The following is a 20,540-nucleotide window of genomic DNA, read 5'->3' on the forward strand; positions in this document are numbered from 1 at the left end:
GATACACTATTCTTACCCCTATACAACCATGTGTGTATGTGGGGGATACACTATTCTTACCCCCATACAACCCTGTTTGTACGTGGTGGATACACTATTTTAACCCCCATACAACCATGTGTGTACATGGTGGATACACTATTCTTACCCCCATACAACCATGTGTGTAAGTGGTGGATACACTATTGTTACCCCCATACAACCCTGTGTGTGTGTGGTGGATACACTATTCCTACCCCCATACAATCCTGTGTGTATGTGGTGGATACACTATTCCTACCCCCATACAACCATGTGTGTATGTGGTGGATACACTATTGTTACCCCCATACAACCCTGTGTGTATGTGGTGGATACACTATTGTTACCCCCATACAACCTTGTGTGTATGTGGTGGATACACTATTCCTACCCCCATACAATCCTGTGTGTATGTGGTAGATACACTATTCCTACCCCCATACAACCATGTGTGTACGTGGTGGATACACTATTCTTAACTCCATACAATCCTGTGTGTACATGGTGGATACACTATTCTTACCCATACAACCATGTGTGTACGTGGTGGATACACTTTTCTTACCCATACAACCATGTATGTACCTGGTGGATACACTATTCTTACCCATACAACCATGTGTGTATGTGGTGGATACACCTTTCTCACCCATGCAACCATGTGTGTATGTGGTGGATACACTATTCTTACCCATACAACCATGTGTACGTGGTGGATACACTTTTATTACCCCCATACAATCCTGTGTGTACGTGGTGGATACACTATTTTTACCCCCATATAACAATGTGTATATGTAGTGGATACACTATTCCTACCCCCATACAACCCTGTGTGTACATGGTCGATACACTTTTCTTACCCCCATACAACCCTGTGTGTACATGGTGGATAGACTATTCTTACCCCCATACAACCCTGTGTGTACATGGTGGATAGACTATTCTTACCCATACAGCCATGTGTGTATGTGGTGGATACACTTGTCTAACCCCCATACAACCCTGTGTGTACATGGTAGATACACTATTCTTAACCCCCATACAACCATGTGTGTACGTGGTGGATACACTATTCTTACCCATACAATCCTGTATGTACATGGTGAATACACTTTTCTTACCCATACAACCATGTGTGTACATGGTGAATACACTTTTCTTACCCATACAACCATGTTTGTACATGGTGGATACACTATTCTTAACCCCCGTGCAACCATGTGTGTACGTGGTGGATACACTATTTTTACCTCCATACAACCATGTGTGTACGTGGTGGATACACTATTCTTACCCATACAACTATGTATGTACGTGGTGGATACACTTTTCTTACCCATACAACCATGTGTGTATGTGGTGGATACACTATTTTCTAACCATACAATCATGTTTGCACGTGGTGGATACACTATTCTTAACCCCCATACAACCATGTGTGTATGTGGTGGATGCACTATATTTACCTCCATACAACAATGTGTGTACGTGGTGGATATACTATTCTTATCCCATACAACCCTGTGTTTACATGGTGGATACACCATTCTTAACCCCCATACAACCCTGTGTGTACATGGTGGAGACACTATTCTTACCTCCATACAACCCTGTGTGTACATGGTGGATGCATTATTCTTACCATCATACAACCCTGTGTGAACATGGTGAGTACACTATTCTTCCCCCATACAACCCTGTGTGTACATGGTGGGTACACTATTCTTACCCCAATACAATCCTGTGTGTACGTGGTGGATACACTATTCTTACCCACATACAATCCTGTGTAAACATGGTGGGTACACTATTCTTACCCACATACAATCCTGTGTAAACATGGTGGGTACACTATTCTTACCCACATACAACCCTGTGTGTACATGGTGGATACACTATTCTTACCCCCATACAACCCTGTGTGTGACTGTATGTAGGTGGTTGATGAGTACGTAGCTGAGGGGGAGTTCCCTGTTGAGGACATTCCGATGCCTGACGCAGAGACTGAGGAGGCAGAGAAAGCTGTTAATGAGCAGATACAGAAGGCATTCCATGAGGAGATGGCCAAAATATCAGACCAGGTCAGTCATGCAGACATTGGTTTTAGCATCGTTCTGAGAAAACTGGGCTTAATGCATATGCATAATGTGTCACCCCAGATTAGTCAGGCTTTGCACTTTCCACCTTATCTGGATTTTCTTTTAGAAAAGACTTTTTTTAAACAAAAATTTCCATAATAGCGTCAAGTGTCGTCCCTGATTAGCCTTTGTGGACTGCACAGGCTAATCTGTGATGACACTTATCTAATATGCATTAAGACCCTATTTAAAAGAACAAGGCTAATTAGTATAATCATGTCTGCCCCAAAACCGCAAGGGCCTACAATAACTGTTTAATGAATACTGTTGGTCTCATAGAGAGTATTCTTTAAAATTGTTTAGCAGGTTGTTTTTTAGCGAGGCTGTTTTCGGAGAAAACCCAAGCTATTGTCATAGCCAGCTCGTCCGCCGTCCGCTGTAGGCGTCGTGCTAAAACCTGAACATGGGCTCTAAAATCAAAGTGCTTCCACCAACAACTTTGAAACTTCATATGTAGATGCACCTTGATGAGTTCTACATGCCACACCCATTTTTGAGTCACTAGGTCAAAGGTCAAGGTCACTGTGACCTCTAATATCAAACATTAACATAGGCTCTAAAATCAAAGTGCTTCCACCTACAACTTTGAAACTTCATAAGTAGTTGCACCTTGATGAGTTCTACATGCCACACCCAATTTGGGTCACTAGGTCAAAGGTCAAGGTCACTGTGACCTCTTATATAAAACTTTAACAAAAACCTTAACATTGCCTCTAAAATCAAAGTGCTTCCACCTACAACTTTGAAACTTCATATGTAGATGCACCTTGGTGAGTTCTACACGCCACACCCATTTTTAGGCCACTAGGTCAAAGGTCAAGGTCACTGTGACCTCTTATATCAAACTTTAACATAGGCTCTAAAATCAAAGTGCTTCCACCTACAACTTTGAAACTTCATATGTAGTTGCACCTTGAGTTCTACATGCCACACCCATTTTTGGGTCACTAGGTCAAAGGTCAAGGTCACTGTGACCTCTAATATAAAACTTGAACAAAAACCTTAACATTGCCTCTAAAATCAAAGTGCTTCCACCTACAACTTTGAAACTTCATATGTAGATGCACCTTGATAAGTTCTACACGCCACACCCATTTTTGAGTCACTAGGTCAAAGGTCAAGGTCACTGTGACCTCTAATATCAAACTTTAACATAGGCTCTAAAATCAAAGTGCTTCCACCTACAACTTTGAAACTTCATATGTAGTTGCACCTTGATGAGTTCTACATGCCACACCCATTTTTGGGTCACTAGGTCAAAGGTCAAGGTCACTGTGACCTCTAATATAAAACTTTAACAAAAACCTTAACATTGCCTCTAAAATCAAAGTGCTTCCACCTACAACTTTGAAACTTCATATGCAGATGCACCTTCATGAGTTCTACACGCCACACCCATTTTGGGTCACTAGGTCAAAGGTCAAGGTCACTGTGACCTCTAAAAAAAAAATCAAAAAAATCTGACAAGCTTTCGCAGCCGAGCGTTACACCCGTTATGCGGTGCTCTTGTTTTATTTTGATATGTGTGAACCACTTAAGTATTTACAAATAAGTAATAGTATTTTCTGTTAATAATTAGTAACACACCATAATATTGTGACCAAAATGCTGTCTATTTGATGCTCATATTAGCTTTTTTCTTTGACAGCTGGCTTTAATATGGATGTCTTAAGTGTGGGGCTAGATTAGCCGGTGTAGTCTACACTACTTTTAACTTGATTTTAACTAAGAAGAGAGTTTCTTTTAACGATGAAAACCCTTAAAGCAGAAAGGTTCATCGCTAATTAGCCTGTGTTTACTGCACAGGCTAATCAAGGATTACACTTATTGCATATACTTTAAGTGCAGTTTTCCCACAAAAAGGTTCATAAGTTATCAGCTAGCTATATCCTCTCCAGACTGAAGAGTCCATCAAGCGCCCTTACAAGTTTGCCTGGAACGAGGACATACAGGAAGTAGAGCTGGACGAGTCTGTGGACTCTAGCGACGTGAGCTCGGTGCACACCAGTGACCTCTCACACTTCGACGACAGTGAGGCCAGTGAAGGGGACAGCGACCTGGAGGAGCTGCAGCACAGGCTACTGCAGCTGCAGAGGCAGAAGGCTGAACAGGCCTCAGGTACTAAACTTGGTACCAGGCTTCAGGTAAAATTTTGGGTACCAGACAAATTGATATGATGAATACCTAGCAAGGGAATTGTAAATGTGTTTGATCTGACTAGCTAGTCTGGTCTACATAACGGGGAAGAAGGTTGTTCATGAAATAGTTTCTATTGCCATTCTCCACCCACCCCTTTACATCTGCTTCCAACAAGGGCGGTTGTGGAGGACAAGTGTATGCCTGCTGTTATATGACTATTTTCTTTTGCACAAAATACCTGAACAAGCAAATATAGGTTTTATTTCCATACTTTGTAAAAAATCATGTATGTTGAATATATATAACATGTGTTTGTATACAAACTTGATTTAAGATTCTGATGCCATAATTTTTATTTTGCCAATCAAAGAAGGTGGCATATAGCAGTTGCGTCAAATGTCTGCCTACCTGTACATCTGTACATTTCTGGAAGATTTCTGTCTCAGCCATGACTTTGCCATGAATAGATGGAGTTTGAAATAACTTGGTAAACATGTCAATATTTATAGATTGGGTGTAACAATCATAAGATGGCATGTGACCTGTATAAAACAGCTCCCTATCTTTAAGGTCGAGGACCCACTTAGAGACTAGATGTCAAATTTGGCTGTACACAGATTGAAAATTCTTGTCACAGCCATCATTTTGCCATACACTGATGGATTTGAAAATAGTTCAGCACAAATGCCCACAATCATAAGCTGATGTGTAGCTTGTTACACTTTAACTTCACTTTAGTCCCTATCCTAAAGTTGAAGGTCACACTAAGAGTTCAAACGTCTTCTTGGCCATAATCATAATCAGCCTGTGTGATCTGTATATTTGTCATCCATCATGCTATTTTAAGGTCACTTACCACAAATGACTATCAGGAGTTGAAACAATTGTATGTGTAAAACCTGTCTCTTTACCTTAGAGGTCAAGGTGAGAGTTAGAGGTCAAAGATAGCTTTAATCATTCAATTTTCAGATAACATAACACCACTCACTACCATGGGGAAAGTGAGTGTTGCATGAATCGGCTGTCTCAGTTCTTTTAGGTCAAATGTCTAATGTGGCCATCCATGGGGCATCTGTGCCTTACAGACACATGTCTTGCTTTCATAAAGTTAAACACCTGCAGAAAACAACAACCCGTCACAACAAACAGTTATTGAACTTGCTGGTATTCATAACAAAAACATCCATATTTCAACAGAGGCCAAAGACAAGCAGGCAAATAAGTATAGCGAGCGAGAGACGTCTGCAGAAGTTCCAGTCCTCACTCCCACTAGTGATGCAGTTCCCACCCCTGAACCCAGCCCTGTGAAAGCCACCCCACCTGTCACATCCCCAGGGGTGGGGCATGTGGAGGAGGGAGGGGCCTTAACGAAAAAGCCCCGCAAACTACTGTCCCTCCAGTACAACTACAGTGATAGTGAAGACGAGGAAACAAGAGAGGAAAGGAAAGCAAGAGTTGTGAGTGTTTTTTTAACGTAGATTTAATTTACAATTTGAGAAGATTTAACCCTTTACCACTTTATATACATATTTTGATGCATTTGTAGTCCCTTTCAAAATTAAATTTTAATAAAGACCTTTTTAACTAGATTCAAGTTTTTGAGGTTTCATTTCCAAACCTTACATAATGATGAGCAGCAAACAGCATAAAACCTGAACAGACTGCAAGTTACTCACAGGCTGTTCTGGTTTTATGATGTATGCACATAGCCATTTTCACTTTGCTTCTGAGAGGGGAAGGGTTAAAGCAAAATATGAGGGCTCTGCGCCTTACTCCTTATTGGCTGCCATCCCATTCCTTGCCCCATGATGCTCTAATGGTCTGCTCCACACTCACCTTTCCAGTAGCTCTGTGTACCTCTAATATCCTTGATATTACCATTATTAATTTGGTGGCCCTCTACTCAATGTGTTCACATCATAAAAGAAATGGCTAAAGAGTAGACAGTTAAATGCAAGATTGTCGGACTTTTTTGTGATTTTTGCTTCCAAAGATTATAACCATCTTGCAGTTTTCACAACAACATTATTTTGTGGTTGCCATTAAATGAAAGTTTTGGAAATAAATAGTTCAATATTGTCAAATTCCTAATAACCATCAGTAGCACAGTGGAGCATGATTTCTAAAAATGTTAACAGAGCAAGTCAAAAACCTGATTCCAAGATGGGGGACAAAAAAAAGAAATAGCGATGCTCAGCAACTAAACGAATAATAATGGAATGAAGACAGACATCATTTAAATAGTATGGATAAATGAAAAGCGATTTAATGATGGAGAAAACATTTTAGATAAAAATAACACATTCTTATAATGTCAAAGAACAAATGGTTCTAAATTAATTTCAGTCTACTGAGACTGAAGAAAAATATACTAAACAAGATTTTTCGTTCAAAAATGCAAAACTACAAACATTATTTAATTTTTTTGTTAGTGGCTCATGATTCAGATTCATGTGCATCTTCTGCTTTTAAGTTTATTATGTTACCCACTCTACACCGTTTACTGTAATGGCATGTATGTGAAATGGAAATTATACATATTTAGTATATTAATTAGTTTTAGTTGAAAACATTAAAAAACATTCAAGTATGTATGCTTATAGGAGTTAATACTTTCCCCAAACTGAAACTAACATGCTTAATGTATTTTCTTAAATCAGGCTTTTCACCCTATTTTTGCCCTTTCTTAGATCAACCATGTCTTCTAATTAAGGCTTGTGAAATATCCAACTGGCCGGTAAATTTTTTATCCTCGTAGGCCAGTCTGGCCAGTAAATTGTGACAGTCTTTCCCCATGTTTGTCATACCCCTTTTGTAAAAAATTGGACCCACCCTAGAGACTACTTGTTTTCCTTATATTTATATAATCAACACTTTTGAAACTTATTTCTGACTTTGCATGTTCCTGAAGCTTATTATTTTGAAATATAACATTTTCAGTGTTCCTCTGCTAATTTTGTTCAAATTGTGCCCCTGACAAAACTTGCCATACCGTAAGGCTCCAGTTATTTAATAAGACTTATTTCGTAAATTTTGAATTTTTTCTGAAACAGCAAGGGTAAGTGGTTTGATATTTGGTGTGAAGCTTAATAAAGTTGTCCTCTTTTAAGTTTGTTAAAATCATGCTCATGGGATGAAAAGTTATCGCGTCTCATGAGTCACATGATTTATAAAGACTAAATCTTATTATCTGAAACTGCAAGGGCTAGGAGCTCAATATTATGTTTGTAACATATTATAGTGGTCCTCTTCAAAGTTTTTATTAAAAAAATGTCCCTGTGGCCCCAATCTAGGTGTAACTTGTTATGTGAATATGTTTATAGCAAAACATTTTTTTTTAACAGTCTCAGACCACATTCAATCTGTGTCTTTTTAGCTCACCTGTGCACAACGTGCTCATGGTGAGCTTTTGTGATCGCCTTTTATCCGTCGTGCGTTGTCCGTTGTGCGAGGTCAACATTTGCCTTGTTCACTCTCTAGACGCCACATTTATTGTCCAATCTTCATGAAATTTGGTAAGAAGATTGGTTTCAATGATATCTTGGATGAGTTCGAAAAAGGGTTATGTTTGCTTGAAAAACATGACTGCCAAGGGGCGGGGCATATTTCCTTATATGGCTATATATGGCTATAGCAAAATCTTGTTAACACTCTAAAGGCCACATTTATTGTTCGATCCTCATGAAACTTGGTCAGAAGATTCATCCCAATGATATCTTGGACGAGTTCGAAAATGATGTTGGTTGGTTGAAAAACATGGCCGCCAGGGGGCGGGGCATTTTTCCTTATATGGCTATATTAAAACCTTGTTAACACTCTAGAGGCCACATTTTTTTTCCGATCTTCATGAACCTTGCTCAGAAGATTTGTCCCAATGATATCTTGGATGAGTTCAGAAATGGTAACCTTTGCTTGAAAAACATGGCTGCCAAGGGGCGGGGCATTTTTCCTTAAATGGCTATATATGGCTATAGTAAAATCTTGTTAACACTCTAGAGGCCACATTTATTGTCCAATCTTAATGAAACTTGGTCAGAATATTCATCTCAATAATATCTTGGACGAGTTCGAAAATGATGCCGGTTGGTTGAAAAACATGGCCGCCAGGGGGCGGGGCATTTTTCCTGATATGGCTATAGTAAAACCTTGTTAACACTCTAGAGGCCACATTTATTGTCCACTCTTGATGAAATTTGGTCAGAAGATTTGTCTCAATGATATCTTGGATGAGTTCAAAAATGGTTACATCTGCTTGAATAACATGGCCGCCATGGGGCGGGGCATTTTTCCTTATATGGCTATTTAAGGCTATAGTTAAATCTTGTTAACACTCTAGAGGCCACATTTATAGTCTGATCTTCATGAAACTCGGTCAAAAGATTCATCCCAATAATATCTTGGACGAGTTCAAAAATGATGCCGATTGGTTGAAAAACATGGCCACCACAGGGGCGGGGCTATTTTCCTTATAAGGCTATAGTAAAACCTTGTTAACACTTTAGAGGTCACATTTATTTTCCGATCATCATGAAACTTGGTCAGAAGATTTGTCCCAATGATATTTTGGATGAGTTCGAAAATGGTTTTGGTTGTTTAAAAAACATGGCCACCAGGGGGCGGGGCATTTTTCCATATATGTCTATATATGGCAATAGTAAAACCTTGTTAACACTCTAGAGGTCACATTTATTGTCCTATTTTCATGAAATTTGGTCAAAAGATTGGTCTCAATGATATCTTGGATGAGTTCGAAAATAATTATGTTTGCTTGAAAAATGTGGCTTCCAAGGGGCCGGGCATTTTTCCTTTTATGGCTGTAGTAAAATCTTGTTAACACTCTAGAGGCCACATTTACTGTTCGATCTTCATGAAACTTGGTCAGAAGATTCATCCCGACAATATCTTGGATGAGTTAAAAAATAATGCCGGTTGGTTGAAAAACATGGCTGCCAGGGGGCGGGGCATTTTTCCTTATATGGCTATAGTAAAACCTTGTTAACACTCTAGAGACCACATTTATTTTCCGATCTTCGTGAAACTTGGTCAGAAGATTTGTCTCAATAATATCTTGTTATCTCAGGTGAGCGACTTTTGGCCTTTCAGGCCCTCTTGTTTTAAATATGTCATACAGAGTAGAATACAAAGATAAAAAACACAGTTATTGCACAAATATAACAGAATCTACACAAAGAAGGTCAGTGTCTACAGATGAGCGACCTAGACACATTTAATACTCTTGTATTCAAATAATATTGTGCTTTTGTTCAGAGTTATTTTCATATTTGTTTTAAGTATCCTTTTACATTGCCTTTTCCAATTTGAATGTAAATAATGTTTCTCAGAAGATGATAAAGAGGAAAAACAAAAGACACGAAAGTGTAATTATATTATGTTATTTTGTTCAGTTTATTTTTCAAGCCTCAAAACCCCTATGAATAAAGATGTAAAAACTCTTATTTTAGATGTGCTTTGTACTATAAGCCCATCTCGTAGTAACATTATCAATTATCAATCAATGTGCTTTCTCTTAGATTTAAACATGTTTAAGAAATGCATTAGCAGTGATTTCAATAGTTTTTGAAAACCAGGAGTCAAATGCGCTTGAAATTTTCAGGGGTTAAATGATCTTTTCAGGGGTCAAAATACAAAAAAAAACTTTTGTTTGTGCATATTATTTGATTGCTCTACAAATATAGCTTTGTATAACTTTAAGTAAACATGTATCTAACTTGACTAAAAACAACATTTTCTATAGTAAAACATACATTTTATGTTAGTTTCAGGGTAACCTTTGCATCAAAATGATGCAAGGAAGATAATTGGAAGAGTCAAAAGTGACAAAATTGCAAAATGTTTGCATCAAAATGCAGGATTCTGCTTCAATTGAAATCCCTGCATTAGTCATTTAATTGTACAAATTAAATGCGACATGCTTTTTTAACAGTAAATGTTTATTCTGATAGAATTGCGGCTTGAATGAATTTCTAGTTAATTTGTTCTTAATTTTTTTGTTGTTGTTTTGTTTTTATTAAAGTATTCTTTTTCTTTGTTAATTGCTTTTGAATGTGTTTAACTGCAAGATAGATTATGTTTATTTTAATTAATGCGGATTTTTTAAGCTCAGGTGAGCTTTTGTGACCGGTCTTTGTCCGTCGCATGTCCGTCCGTCCGTAAACATTTGCTCGTAAACACTCTAGAGGACACATTTCTTGTCCCATCTTCATGAAACTTGGTCAGAAGCTTTGTCCTAATGTAATCTCGGCCAAGTTCGAAACTGGGTTGTGCCTGGTCAAAAACTAGGTCACTAGGTATAAAAAACTAAAAACCTTGTAAACACTGTAGAAGTCACATTTCATGCCCAATCTTCATGTTACTTTGTCAAAATGTTTGTCTTAATGATATCTTGTTTGAGTTCAAAAGTGGTTCTGATCCGTTGAAAAACATGGCCGCCAGTGGGCGGGGCAGTTTTCCTTATTTGGCTATAGAGAAACCTTGTAAACACTCTTGAAGTCACAATTTTTGCCCAATCATCATAAAAGGTGGTCAAAACATTGGTTCATTTGATGTCTCGGACGAGTTCGAAAATGGTTGAGATCGGTGAAAAAACATGGCCGCCAGTGGGCAGGGCATTTTTCTCTATATGTATATAGAAGCAGTTTTCCCTATTTGGCTATAGAGAAACCTTGTAAACACTCTTGAAGTCACAATTTTTGCCCAATCATCATGAGAGTTGGTCAAAACATTGGTTTTATTGATATCTCGGACGAGTTTGATATGGTTGGGATCGGTGAAAAAACATGGCCACCAGTGGGCGGGGCATTTTTCTCTATATGTATATAGTGAAAACATGTGAACCTTGATACGAGAGTTGTGTTAAAAAATGGTTCCGTTCAGTTGAATAACATGGCTACTGGGAGGGGGGCAGTTTTCTCATTATGCCCCCCCCCCCCCTTTCGAAGAAGAGGGGGTAAATTGTTTTGCTGATGTCGGTCCGTCCGTCCACCAGATGGTTTCCGGATGATAACTCAAGAGCGCTTATGCCAAGGATCATGAAACTTCATATGTACATTGATCATGACTCGCAGATGACCCCTATTGATTTTCAGGTCACTAGGTCAAAGGTCAAGGTCACGATGACCCAAAATAGTAAAATGGTTTCCGGATGATAACTCAAGAACGCTTATGCCTAGGATCATGAAACTTCATATGTACATTGATCATGACTCGCAGATGACCCCTATTGATTTTCAGGTCACTAGGTCAAAGGTCAAGGTCTTGATGACCCGAAATAGTAAAATGTTTTCCGGATGATAACTCAAGAACGCTTATGCCTAGGATCATGAAACTTCATATGTACATTGATCATGACTCAAGAGCGTTTATGCCAAGGATCATGAAACTTCATATGTACATTGATCATGACTGGCAGATGACCCCTATTGGTTTTCAGGTCACTAGGTCAAAGGTCAAGGTCACGGTGACCCGAAATAGTAAAATGGTTTCCAGATGATAACTCAAGAATGCTTATGCCAAGGATCATGAAACTTCATAGGTACATTTATCATGACTCGCAGATGACCCCTATTGATTTTCAGGTCAAAAGTCAAGGTCACGATGACCCGAAATAGTAAAATGGTTTCCAAATGATAACTCAAGAACGCTTATGCCTAGGATCATGAAACTTCATAGGTATACTGATCATAACTCGCAGATGACCCCTATTGATTATCAGGTCACTAGGTCAATGGTCAAGGTCACGGTGACCTGAAATAGTAAAATGGTTTCTGGATGATAACTCAAGAATGCTTATGCCTAGGATCATGAAACTTCATAGGTTCATTTATCATGACTCGCAGATGACCCCTATTGATTTTCAGGTCAAAAGTCAAGGTCACGATGACCCGAAATAGTAAAATGGTTTTCAAATGATAACTCAAGAACGCTTATGCCTAGGATCATGAAACTTCATAGATACATTGATCATAACTGGCAGATGACCCCTATTGATTTTCAGGTCACTTGGTCAAAGGTCAAGGTCACAGTGACCCAAAGCAGTAAAATGGTTTCCAGATGATAACTCAAGAACGCTTATGCCTTGGATCATGAAATCCATGGATACATTGATCATGACTCGCAGATAACCCCTATTGATTTTCAGGTCAATAGGTCAAAGGTCAAGGTCACATTGACCCGAAATAGTAAAATGGTTTCCAGATGATAACTCAAGAACGCTTATGCCTAGGATTATGAAACTTCATAGGTACATTGATCATGACTCGCAGATGACCCCTATTGATTTTCAGGTCACTAGGTCAATGGTCACTGTCACGGTGACCTGAAATAGTAAAATGGTTTCTGGATGATAACTCAAGAATGCTTATGCCTAGGATCATGAAACTTCATAGGTATATTGATCATAACTCGCAGATGACCCCTATTGATTATCAGGTCACTAGGTCAAAGATTAAGGTCACAGTGCCAAAAAACGTTTTTACACAATGGCTGTCAAGTTCACGGTAACTCAACTTAGAAAAATGGTTTCCGGATGATTACTCAAGAATGCTTACACCTAGGATCATGAAACTTCATAGGTACATTGATCATGACTTGCAGATGAAATAATGATGAAACTTGACCAGGATGTTTGTCTGGACAATATCTAGGTCAAGTTTGACATTTGGTAAAGATTGAATAAACTGACTCCTCTCAGGTGAGCAAATTAGGGCCATCTTGGCCCTCTTGTTTTTTAAAAGCAGTAGAAGCATTTATCTGTCACATGGTGCTGTAGATTTTTTCATTGTATGCTACCAGTACAAATATTCTTAGGTTATTTTTTTATATTGTGTAAGAAACAATGTTAAATACTTTTACCACTACATGTCTACATATTCTTTGACTGATATTGTGCATCGTCCAGTTATTTATTAAAAAGCATGTGACATTACTTGTTTTTTCATACCCTTTTTACAACATACAGGATTTTGTTTACCTTGACATATTCACAAGTATTGGAAAAAGAAGTTCAGCTATTATTGTATGGCTTTTTATGCTCCCCAAAAATTTATTTTGGGGGGAGCATATAGTCGCCGCTTCGTCTGTCCGTCCGTGTGTCCGTCCGTCCGTGCACAATTTTTGACCGGGCTATTTCTCAGCAACTAATGACCGGAATTCAATGAAACTATATGGGAAGCTTCACTACCAAGAGGAGATGTGCATATTATCAGCAGTTCTGGTCGGATGATTTTTCACAGAGTTATGGCCCTTTGAAACTTTCTATAAAAAATTATTGTCCCCCCAACTACTGTGCCCTCAAGACGTTTCCTTTTATCTGAATATATAGTGCAATATTGTAACAAAAAAAACTTTGGGGAGCATCACCTGTCTCCGACGGTTTCTTGTGTTTTGTTAGTTTTTATGAAAAACATTGAACTACCTATTTATATTTTGCACCACTTAAATAAAAACAAAACATAAATGTTCATGTAAATCTAAAATATTTTTTTTAGGCAAAAGAGAAGGAGGAGCGTTACCAAAAGAGAATCCAGCGCAGAGCTGAGTTAGAGGCAAAGAAAAAAGAAAAAGAGGTAGAAAAAATAAGACAAAGATTAGAAAGAGCCAAAGATGCTAAAGAAAAGGCAAAAAGAGCAAAGAATGAGCTCAATGAAAGCAAAGAATCTATTGACATTTTCAAAGAAGGTGATGTGTCAATTGAGGAATCAAAATATGAAATAGTTGACAGTACTAAATCAAGTAAGAATGACGACGATAAAGAAATAAGTAAGGATGAGTTTAGTGAAAGTGTCAGTGATGTTAAAGATGCGGTTGAGAAAGTCGACATTGATGCTGAAAATGAAAATGAAATGGTTGTGTATGAGGATACAGACATAAAACAAGAGGAAACCAGCTTGGTTAAGAAATCAAACACTATAGAAGCAACAATAAAAGGAGAAATTGTCAAGGAAATAGAAGCAAATACTGATGATACCCTAGTTACCACAGAAAGTTGTAAAGAATCTGTCGCTGTTTCTGAAACCAAAGATGATGGTAAGTCAGTTGCTGTTGTTTTTTTATATCTCATTAACTTTTTTAGTCTTCTAATTATATTGTTGGTCTTTTATATGTCATTTGCATTTTTATGCTCCCCAAAAATTTATTTTGGGGGGAGCATATAGTCGCCGCTTCGTCTGTCCGTCCCTGCACAATTTTTGTTCGGGCTTTTTGTCAGCAACTAATGACCGGAATTCAATGAAACTTTATAGGAAGCTTCACTACCAAGAGGAGATGTGCATATTATCAGGGTGTTTTGGTCGGATGATTTTTCACAGAGTTATGGCCCTTTGAAATTTTCTATTTAAAAAATCTTGTCCCCCCAACTACTGTGCCAACAAGACGTTTTATCTTTTTATCCTTTTATCTGAATATATAGTGCAATATTGTGACAAAAAAAACCTTTGGGTAGCATCATCCGTCTCTGACGGTTTCTTGTATGATTATGTTATTAGTCCAGCAGGCATGAACAGTGTGTTTATTTGCTTGTATTGCTTATTATCCCATGCCATAGGCGGAGGGATATTGTTTTGGAGTTGTCCGTCCGTCCGTCCTTTCGTCTTTGGCACTTTTGTGTCCGGAGCTATATCTTGGAAGTGCTTTGGCCGCTTTCATTGAAACTTGGTATGAGTATATATATATGGATATAAAGAGGATGATGCATGCCAAATGGCATTGTACACCATCTATTAATAACCGAGTTATGGCCCTTTGTATCTTAAAAAAATGATTTTTTAGTGTCAAATATAACATTTTTGTGTCCAGAAGCATATTGGCGGGGGATATCAATTCAACGAATTTGCTTGTTAATAGCAAAGCTATGTGATTTCAGATAAAGTTACATGTTCCAAATATTGAGTGAATTGACTAGCATGTTACTAATTGAGGTTTTCTTTTTTGTTTAAGAAACAGCAAGAACCGAGGAAGAATTTGATATGAAACCAATCAGCAATGATTTTGATGAGGTCAAGCCAAAATATGAAGTGGATGATAAATCTACAGATGATGGCAAACCAATACTTAGTGAAGACACTGATGTCAGTTTAAAAGAAAAATCTACAGACCATGATGACATTGAGACTGCTACAGAAGACAGCAGGACAGAAAATACAAGTGATAACAAAAGTAGGCCTTCTTATTATCATTTGGATACAATCTTATGAACCCTCTATTTTTAGCTCATCTATTTTTTGAAAAAAAATTATGAGCTATTGTCATCACCTTGGCCTCTGCGTCGGCGTTGGTGTCCCGTTAAGTTTTGCTTTTAGGTCCACTTTTCTCAGAAAGTATCAATGCTATTGCATTCAAACTTGGTACACTTACTTACTATCATGAGAGGACTGGGCAGGCAAAGTTAGATACCTCTGGCGTACAATTTGACAGAATTATGTGCCCTTTTTATACTTAGAAAATTGAAAATTTTGGTTAAGTTTTGCGTTTAGGTCCACTTTTCTCAGAAAGTATCAATGCTATTGCATTCAAACTTGGTACACTTACTTACTATCATGAGGGGACTGGGCAGGCAAAGTTAGATAACTCTGGCATGCATTTTTACAGAATTATGTGCCCTTTTTATACTTAGAAAATTGAAAATTTTGGTTAAGTTTTGTGTTTAGGTCCATTTTATTCCGTAAGTATCAAAGTTATTGCTTTCATACTTGCAACACTTACCTCTATCATAAGGGGACTGTGCAGGCAAAGTAATGTAACTCTGACTGGCATTTTGACAGAATTATGGGCCCTTTTTATACTTAGAAAATTGAAAATTTGGTTAAGTTTTGTGTTTAGGTCCACTTTATTTCTACAGTATCAAAGCTATTGCTTTCATACTTTCAACACTTATTAACTATCATAAGGGGACTGTGCAGGCAAAATTATGTAAATCTGACTGGCATTTGGACGGAATTATGGGCCCTTTATACTTAGAAAATTGAAATTTTGGTTAAGTTTTGTGTTTTGGTCCACTTTACCCCTAAAGTATCATTGATATTGCTTTCATACTTGGAACACTCGCAAACTATCATAAGGGTACAGTAAAAGGACAAGTTGCATAACTCTGGTTGTCATTTTTACGGAATTATGGCCCTTTTTTGACTTAGTAACTTTGAATATATGGTTAAATTTTTTGTTTCGATCCACTTTACTTCTTAACTATCAAGGCTATTGCTTTCAAACTTCAAATACTTTCATGCTATCATGAGGTTACTGTACCTGGCAAGTTAAATTTTACCTTGACCTTTGAATGACCTTGACTCTCAAGGTCAAATTATTAAATTTTGCTAAAATTGCCATAACTTCTTTATTTATGATTAGATTTGATTGATACTTTGACAAAACTACTCTTACCTGACATACCACAATAGACTCCACCCAAACCATCTCCTGTGCCCTCCCCCCCCCCCCCCCCCCCCCGAATCCCCCCCCCCTATTTCTTTTTTTCTTTTTTTTTGTTTTTTAAGATCATCTCACAAATGACCACCACACCCTCACACTATACCCCCCACCCCACCCCCCCCCAATTTTATTTTTTTTGAAACGGTTAAATAACACAAATATTTATTTTTATTATTTTATGTTTGAAATACCGTCCAACCATTGCACCCAAGAATTCCCCCCCCACCCCCCACCCCCAATTTTTTTTTTTGCATTTTTTTTCGCATTTTTTTGAAAATAATGTAATAAATGTCCACACCCCCACACTAAACACCCCTCTTCACTCCACCCCTCCCTCCTTTGTGATTGAAAATGAGAGTCCCTTCACCTTTAAAAGGAAAATAGATGAGTGGTCTGCACCCGCAAGGCGGTGCTCTTGTTTGTTATTGACATAACAGAGAATTCTGTCGCATGGATATTACAAGGAATGGCCTAAGACATTCATGATGGAGATATAAATAAACATGCTGGACAACATTTTTACTGTCAGAAATTGTATACAGATTATTTTCTAAGCAACTCAAATGTTTTAATCAAACCTTATTATTTTGAAAACTTATGAAATACATATTTTCCTTTTCCATCAAACAAACTATTTTCCACTCCAGCTGAAGATGAAAACCCATTGGGCTCTATCAAACCAGACATCGTAGAGGTCAAGACAGAAGCAAGCATCGAGATAACTGAAGTACCCGAACAAAACCACAGCATTCATTCTGAGGAGCACTCCAGCACTCCAGGCAAGTCGAGCACCCCCCTAGACACAAGTGTGGCCGACTCCAACGCAGCTCTGGACTCCAGCGTGGCTGAGTCGCACATCACCCTTGATGACACTAACCTGGCAGACAGCAGCTCTCCTGAGAAAAAAGAGAGAAAGCATAAGAAAACGAAGGCGGAACTGAAGGCCGAGCTCAAGGAACAGAAGGTGATGGAGCGAAGGAGTAGGAGGCAGAGGAGCAGAAACAAGAGGTGAGTTGTGGATGGAGTGATTGATAGTAAATTAACTTATACCTGGGATTTTAATTGAAGCAGTTTTGTTATTTTTGACTCCTCTAAATTATTTGCCATACTTTTAGATGCAAATGTTACCTTGAACTAACATACAATGTATTTTATCTTTTTTACAAATGTTTTTTAGATAATCAATATAAACTTAAAGTTATAAAAGGCAACATATGTTGGGCAGTCAACAAAACTTCAGAAACAAATTATCTAGATACAGTATTTTCATCCCTTAAATTTTTAGGCTCAGTGTCATTTGAAGCCTAAGTTTTCAAAACCCATTGAAATCCCTCTTATATGGTGACATGTTGAGTTCTTGTTAACAAATCAACTGTTATGGGGAGCTGTTGAGTGCTTGTTAACAAACAAACTTATTTGTTGAGTATTGAGTGCTTGTTAGCAAATCAACTCAATGGTTACTTTGATCTGGATTGTTTGTTAAGAACAAACCTACTTGGTGAGATTGTTTATTGATTGCTAAAAACAGATTTATAACAGTATATATATATATAACTTATAATTGTTGTTTATCAGAATTGGAAATTTGGTGCTTGTTGTTCGCTTTTCAAAATAAAGAACTCAATGAACATGGGTTAAAACTACTGACATAGCAAGTGGTGAAACTCCGGACACTCTTTTTCTGGAGATAAATTCTTGTTCTTATCCAAAACTTTTTATAACAGTCCACCAAAAATAAACATATATTGATCAAACCTTTATTCTCTCAGATGACATTAACAACATTTCCTTAACATACACTTTTATCTCGTGTTAATGCTTTGTATACGCCCGTTTTTAAATGCGGCAGGTGGCGTCCTCAGCAGTGTCCGCTCTCTAATTCAAATAGTTTTCATCCGATCTTCACCAAACTTGGTCAGAAGTTGTGTCTAGACAATATCTAGGTCAAGTTTGAATATGGGTCATGCCGGGTCAAAAACTAGGTCATGGGGTCACTTAGTGCATTTCAAGGATTAAGCATGGTGTCCACTCTCTAACTGAAGTTGTTTTCACCCGATCTTCACCAAATTTGGTCAGAAGTTGTGTCTAGATGATATGTAGGTCAAGTTAGAATATGGGTCATGCCGGGTCAAAAAGGAGGTCATGAGGTCACATAGTGCATTTCAAGCATTTAGCATGGTGTCTGCTCTCTAATTGAAGTAGTTTTCATCTGATCTTCACCAAATTAAGTCAGATGTTACATCTAAATGATATCTAGGTCAAGTTCAAATATGGGTCATGCCGGGTCAATAACTAGGTCTCGGGGTCACTTAGTGTATTTCAAGCATTGAGCATGGTGTCCAAAACCTTTGAACGGGCGTAACTTGTGACAGTTTTGCACTCTTGTTATATTTTTCCATTTATAATAGAACTGATAAAAAGTGTTTGGTGTAATAAAATAAATAGTACATAGTTCTGAGGTCTTCCTCCCATTTTAATGACCTCCCAGTTGGCTTGAAAACGTTATACGGACCAAATCCAAAGGCCCTAGTTTGTTCTACTTTTTTGTGCTGACTGGTAATTTACTAATAAATGCAAATAGGCCCCCATTACTTGTTAGGTTTTCTTAAATGGTGAGTTGTGGAGTGCTTGCTGAGGAATAAACTTAAAAGGTGAGTCGTTTATTGTTCATCATCAAAGTATTTCTTAAAGAACATCTTATTATACCCCCACAAACGAAGTTTAGGGGGGTATATAGGAGTGAGCTTGTTTGTCGGTCTGTCGGTCGGTCCGTATTAAGTGTCCGCTCTCTATTTCAAGCAGTTTTCATCCGATCTTCACCAACTTGGTCAGAAGTTGTATCTACATGATGTCTAGGCCAAGTTCAAACATGGGCCTTGTCAGGTCAAAAACTAGGTCACGGGGTCACTTAGTGCGTTTTAAACATTCAGCATGTTGTCCGCTCTCTATTGCAAGTAGTTTTCATCCGATCTTCACCAAACTTGATCAGAAGTTGTATCTAGATGATCTTAAGGCCATGTTCGAATATGGGCCTTGCCGGGTTAAAAACTAGGTCACGGGTCACTTAGTGCGTTTTAAACATTCAGCATGTTGTCCGCTCTCTAATTCAAGTAGTTTTCATCCGATCTTCACCAAAATTGGTCAGAAGTTGAATCTTGATGATGTCTAGGTCAAGTTTGAACATTGGCTTTGCCGGTCGAAAAACTAGGTCGCGGGGTCACTTTGTGTGTTTTAAACCTCACCATGTTGTCCGCTCTCTAATTCAAGTAGTTTTTATCCAATCTTCACCAAAATTGGTCAGAAGTTGTATCTTGATAATGTCTAGAGCAAGTTTGAATATGGGTCATGCCGGGTCAAAAACAAAGTCACGGGTTCACTTAGGGCGTTTTAAACATCACAATGTTGTCCGCTCTCTAATTCAAGTAGTTTTCATCCAATCTTCACAAACTTGGTCAGAAGTTGTATCTAGATGATGTCTAGGTCAAGTTTGAATATGGGTCAAGCCGGGTCAAAAACTAGGTCACAGGGGGTGTCTTAGTGCATTTAAACCTCACCATGTTGTCAGCTCTCTAATTCAAGTAGTTTTCATCCATTCCTCACCAAACTTGGTCACAAGTTTTATCTAAATGATCTCTAGGACAAGTTTGAACATGGGCGATTCCGGGCCTAAAACTAGGTCACGGGGTCACTTTGTGTGTTTTTTACATTCAGAATGGTGTCCGCTCTCTAATTCAAGTAGTTTACATCCGATCTTCAGCAAACTTGGTCAGACGTTTTATGGAGATGATCTTATGGCCA

At 38.1% G+C, this 20,540-nt stretch overlaps 1 protein-coding gene across 4 annotated transcripts in view; it reads left to right on the forward strand.

Moving 5' to 3' along the window:
- LOC127841440 (biorientation of chromosomes in cell division protein 1-like 1) overlaps positions 1 to 20,540 on the forward strand; it is a 44,133-nt gene that overhangs the window by 13,755 nt on the left and 9,838 nt on the right. For 3 of the 4 annotated variants that reach the window (XM_052370261.1, XM_052370262.1, XM_052370263.1), the window contains exons 7-13: positions 1,962 to 2,105; positions 4,061 to 4,280; positions 5,499 to 5,758; positions 9,644 to 9,679; positions 13,808 to 14,345; positions 15,255 to 15,473; positions 17,390 to 17,750. In XM_052370261.1, coding sequence (XP_052226221.1) covers positions 1,962 to 2,105; positions 4,061 to 4,280; positions 5,499 to 5,758; positions 9,644 to 9,679; positions 13,808 to 14,345; positions 15,255 to 15,473; positions 17,390 to 17,750 — 1,778 coding nt within the window. The remainder of the gene's footprint in view (positions 1 to 1,961; positions 2,106 to 4,060; positions 4,281 to 5,498; positions 5,759 to 9,643; positions 9,680 to 13,807; positions 14,346 to 15,254; positions 15,474 to 17,389; positions 17,751 to 20,540) is intronic. The other variant, XM_052370264.1, reaches the window with a different exon arrangement.

This window comes from Dreissena polymorpha, chromosome 8 (assembly GCF_020536995.1).
Source record: "Dreissena polymorpha isolate Duluth1 chromosome 8, UMN_Dpol_1.0, whole genome shotgun sequence".
In the NCBI taxonomy this organism is placed as follows: domain Eukaryota; kingdom Metazoa; phylum Mollusca; class Bivalvia; order Myida; family Dreissenidae; genus Dreissena; species Dreissena polymorpha.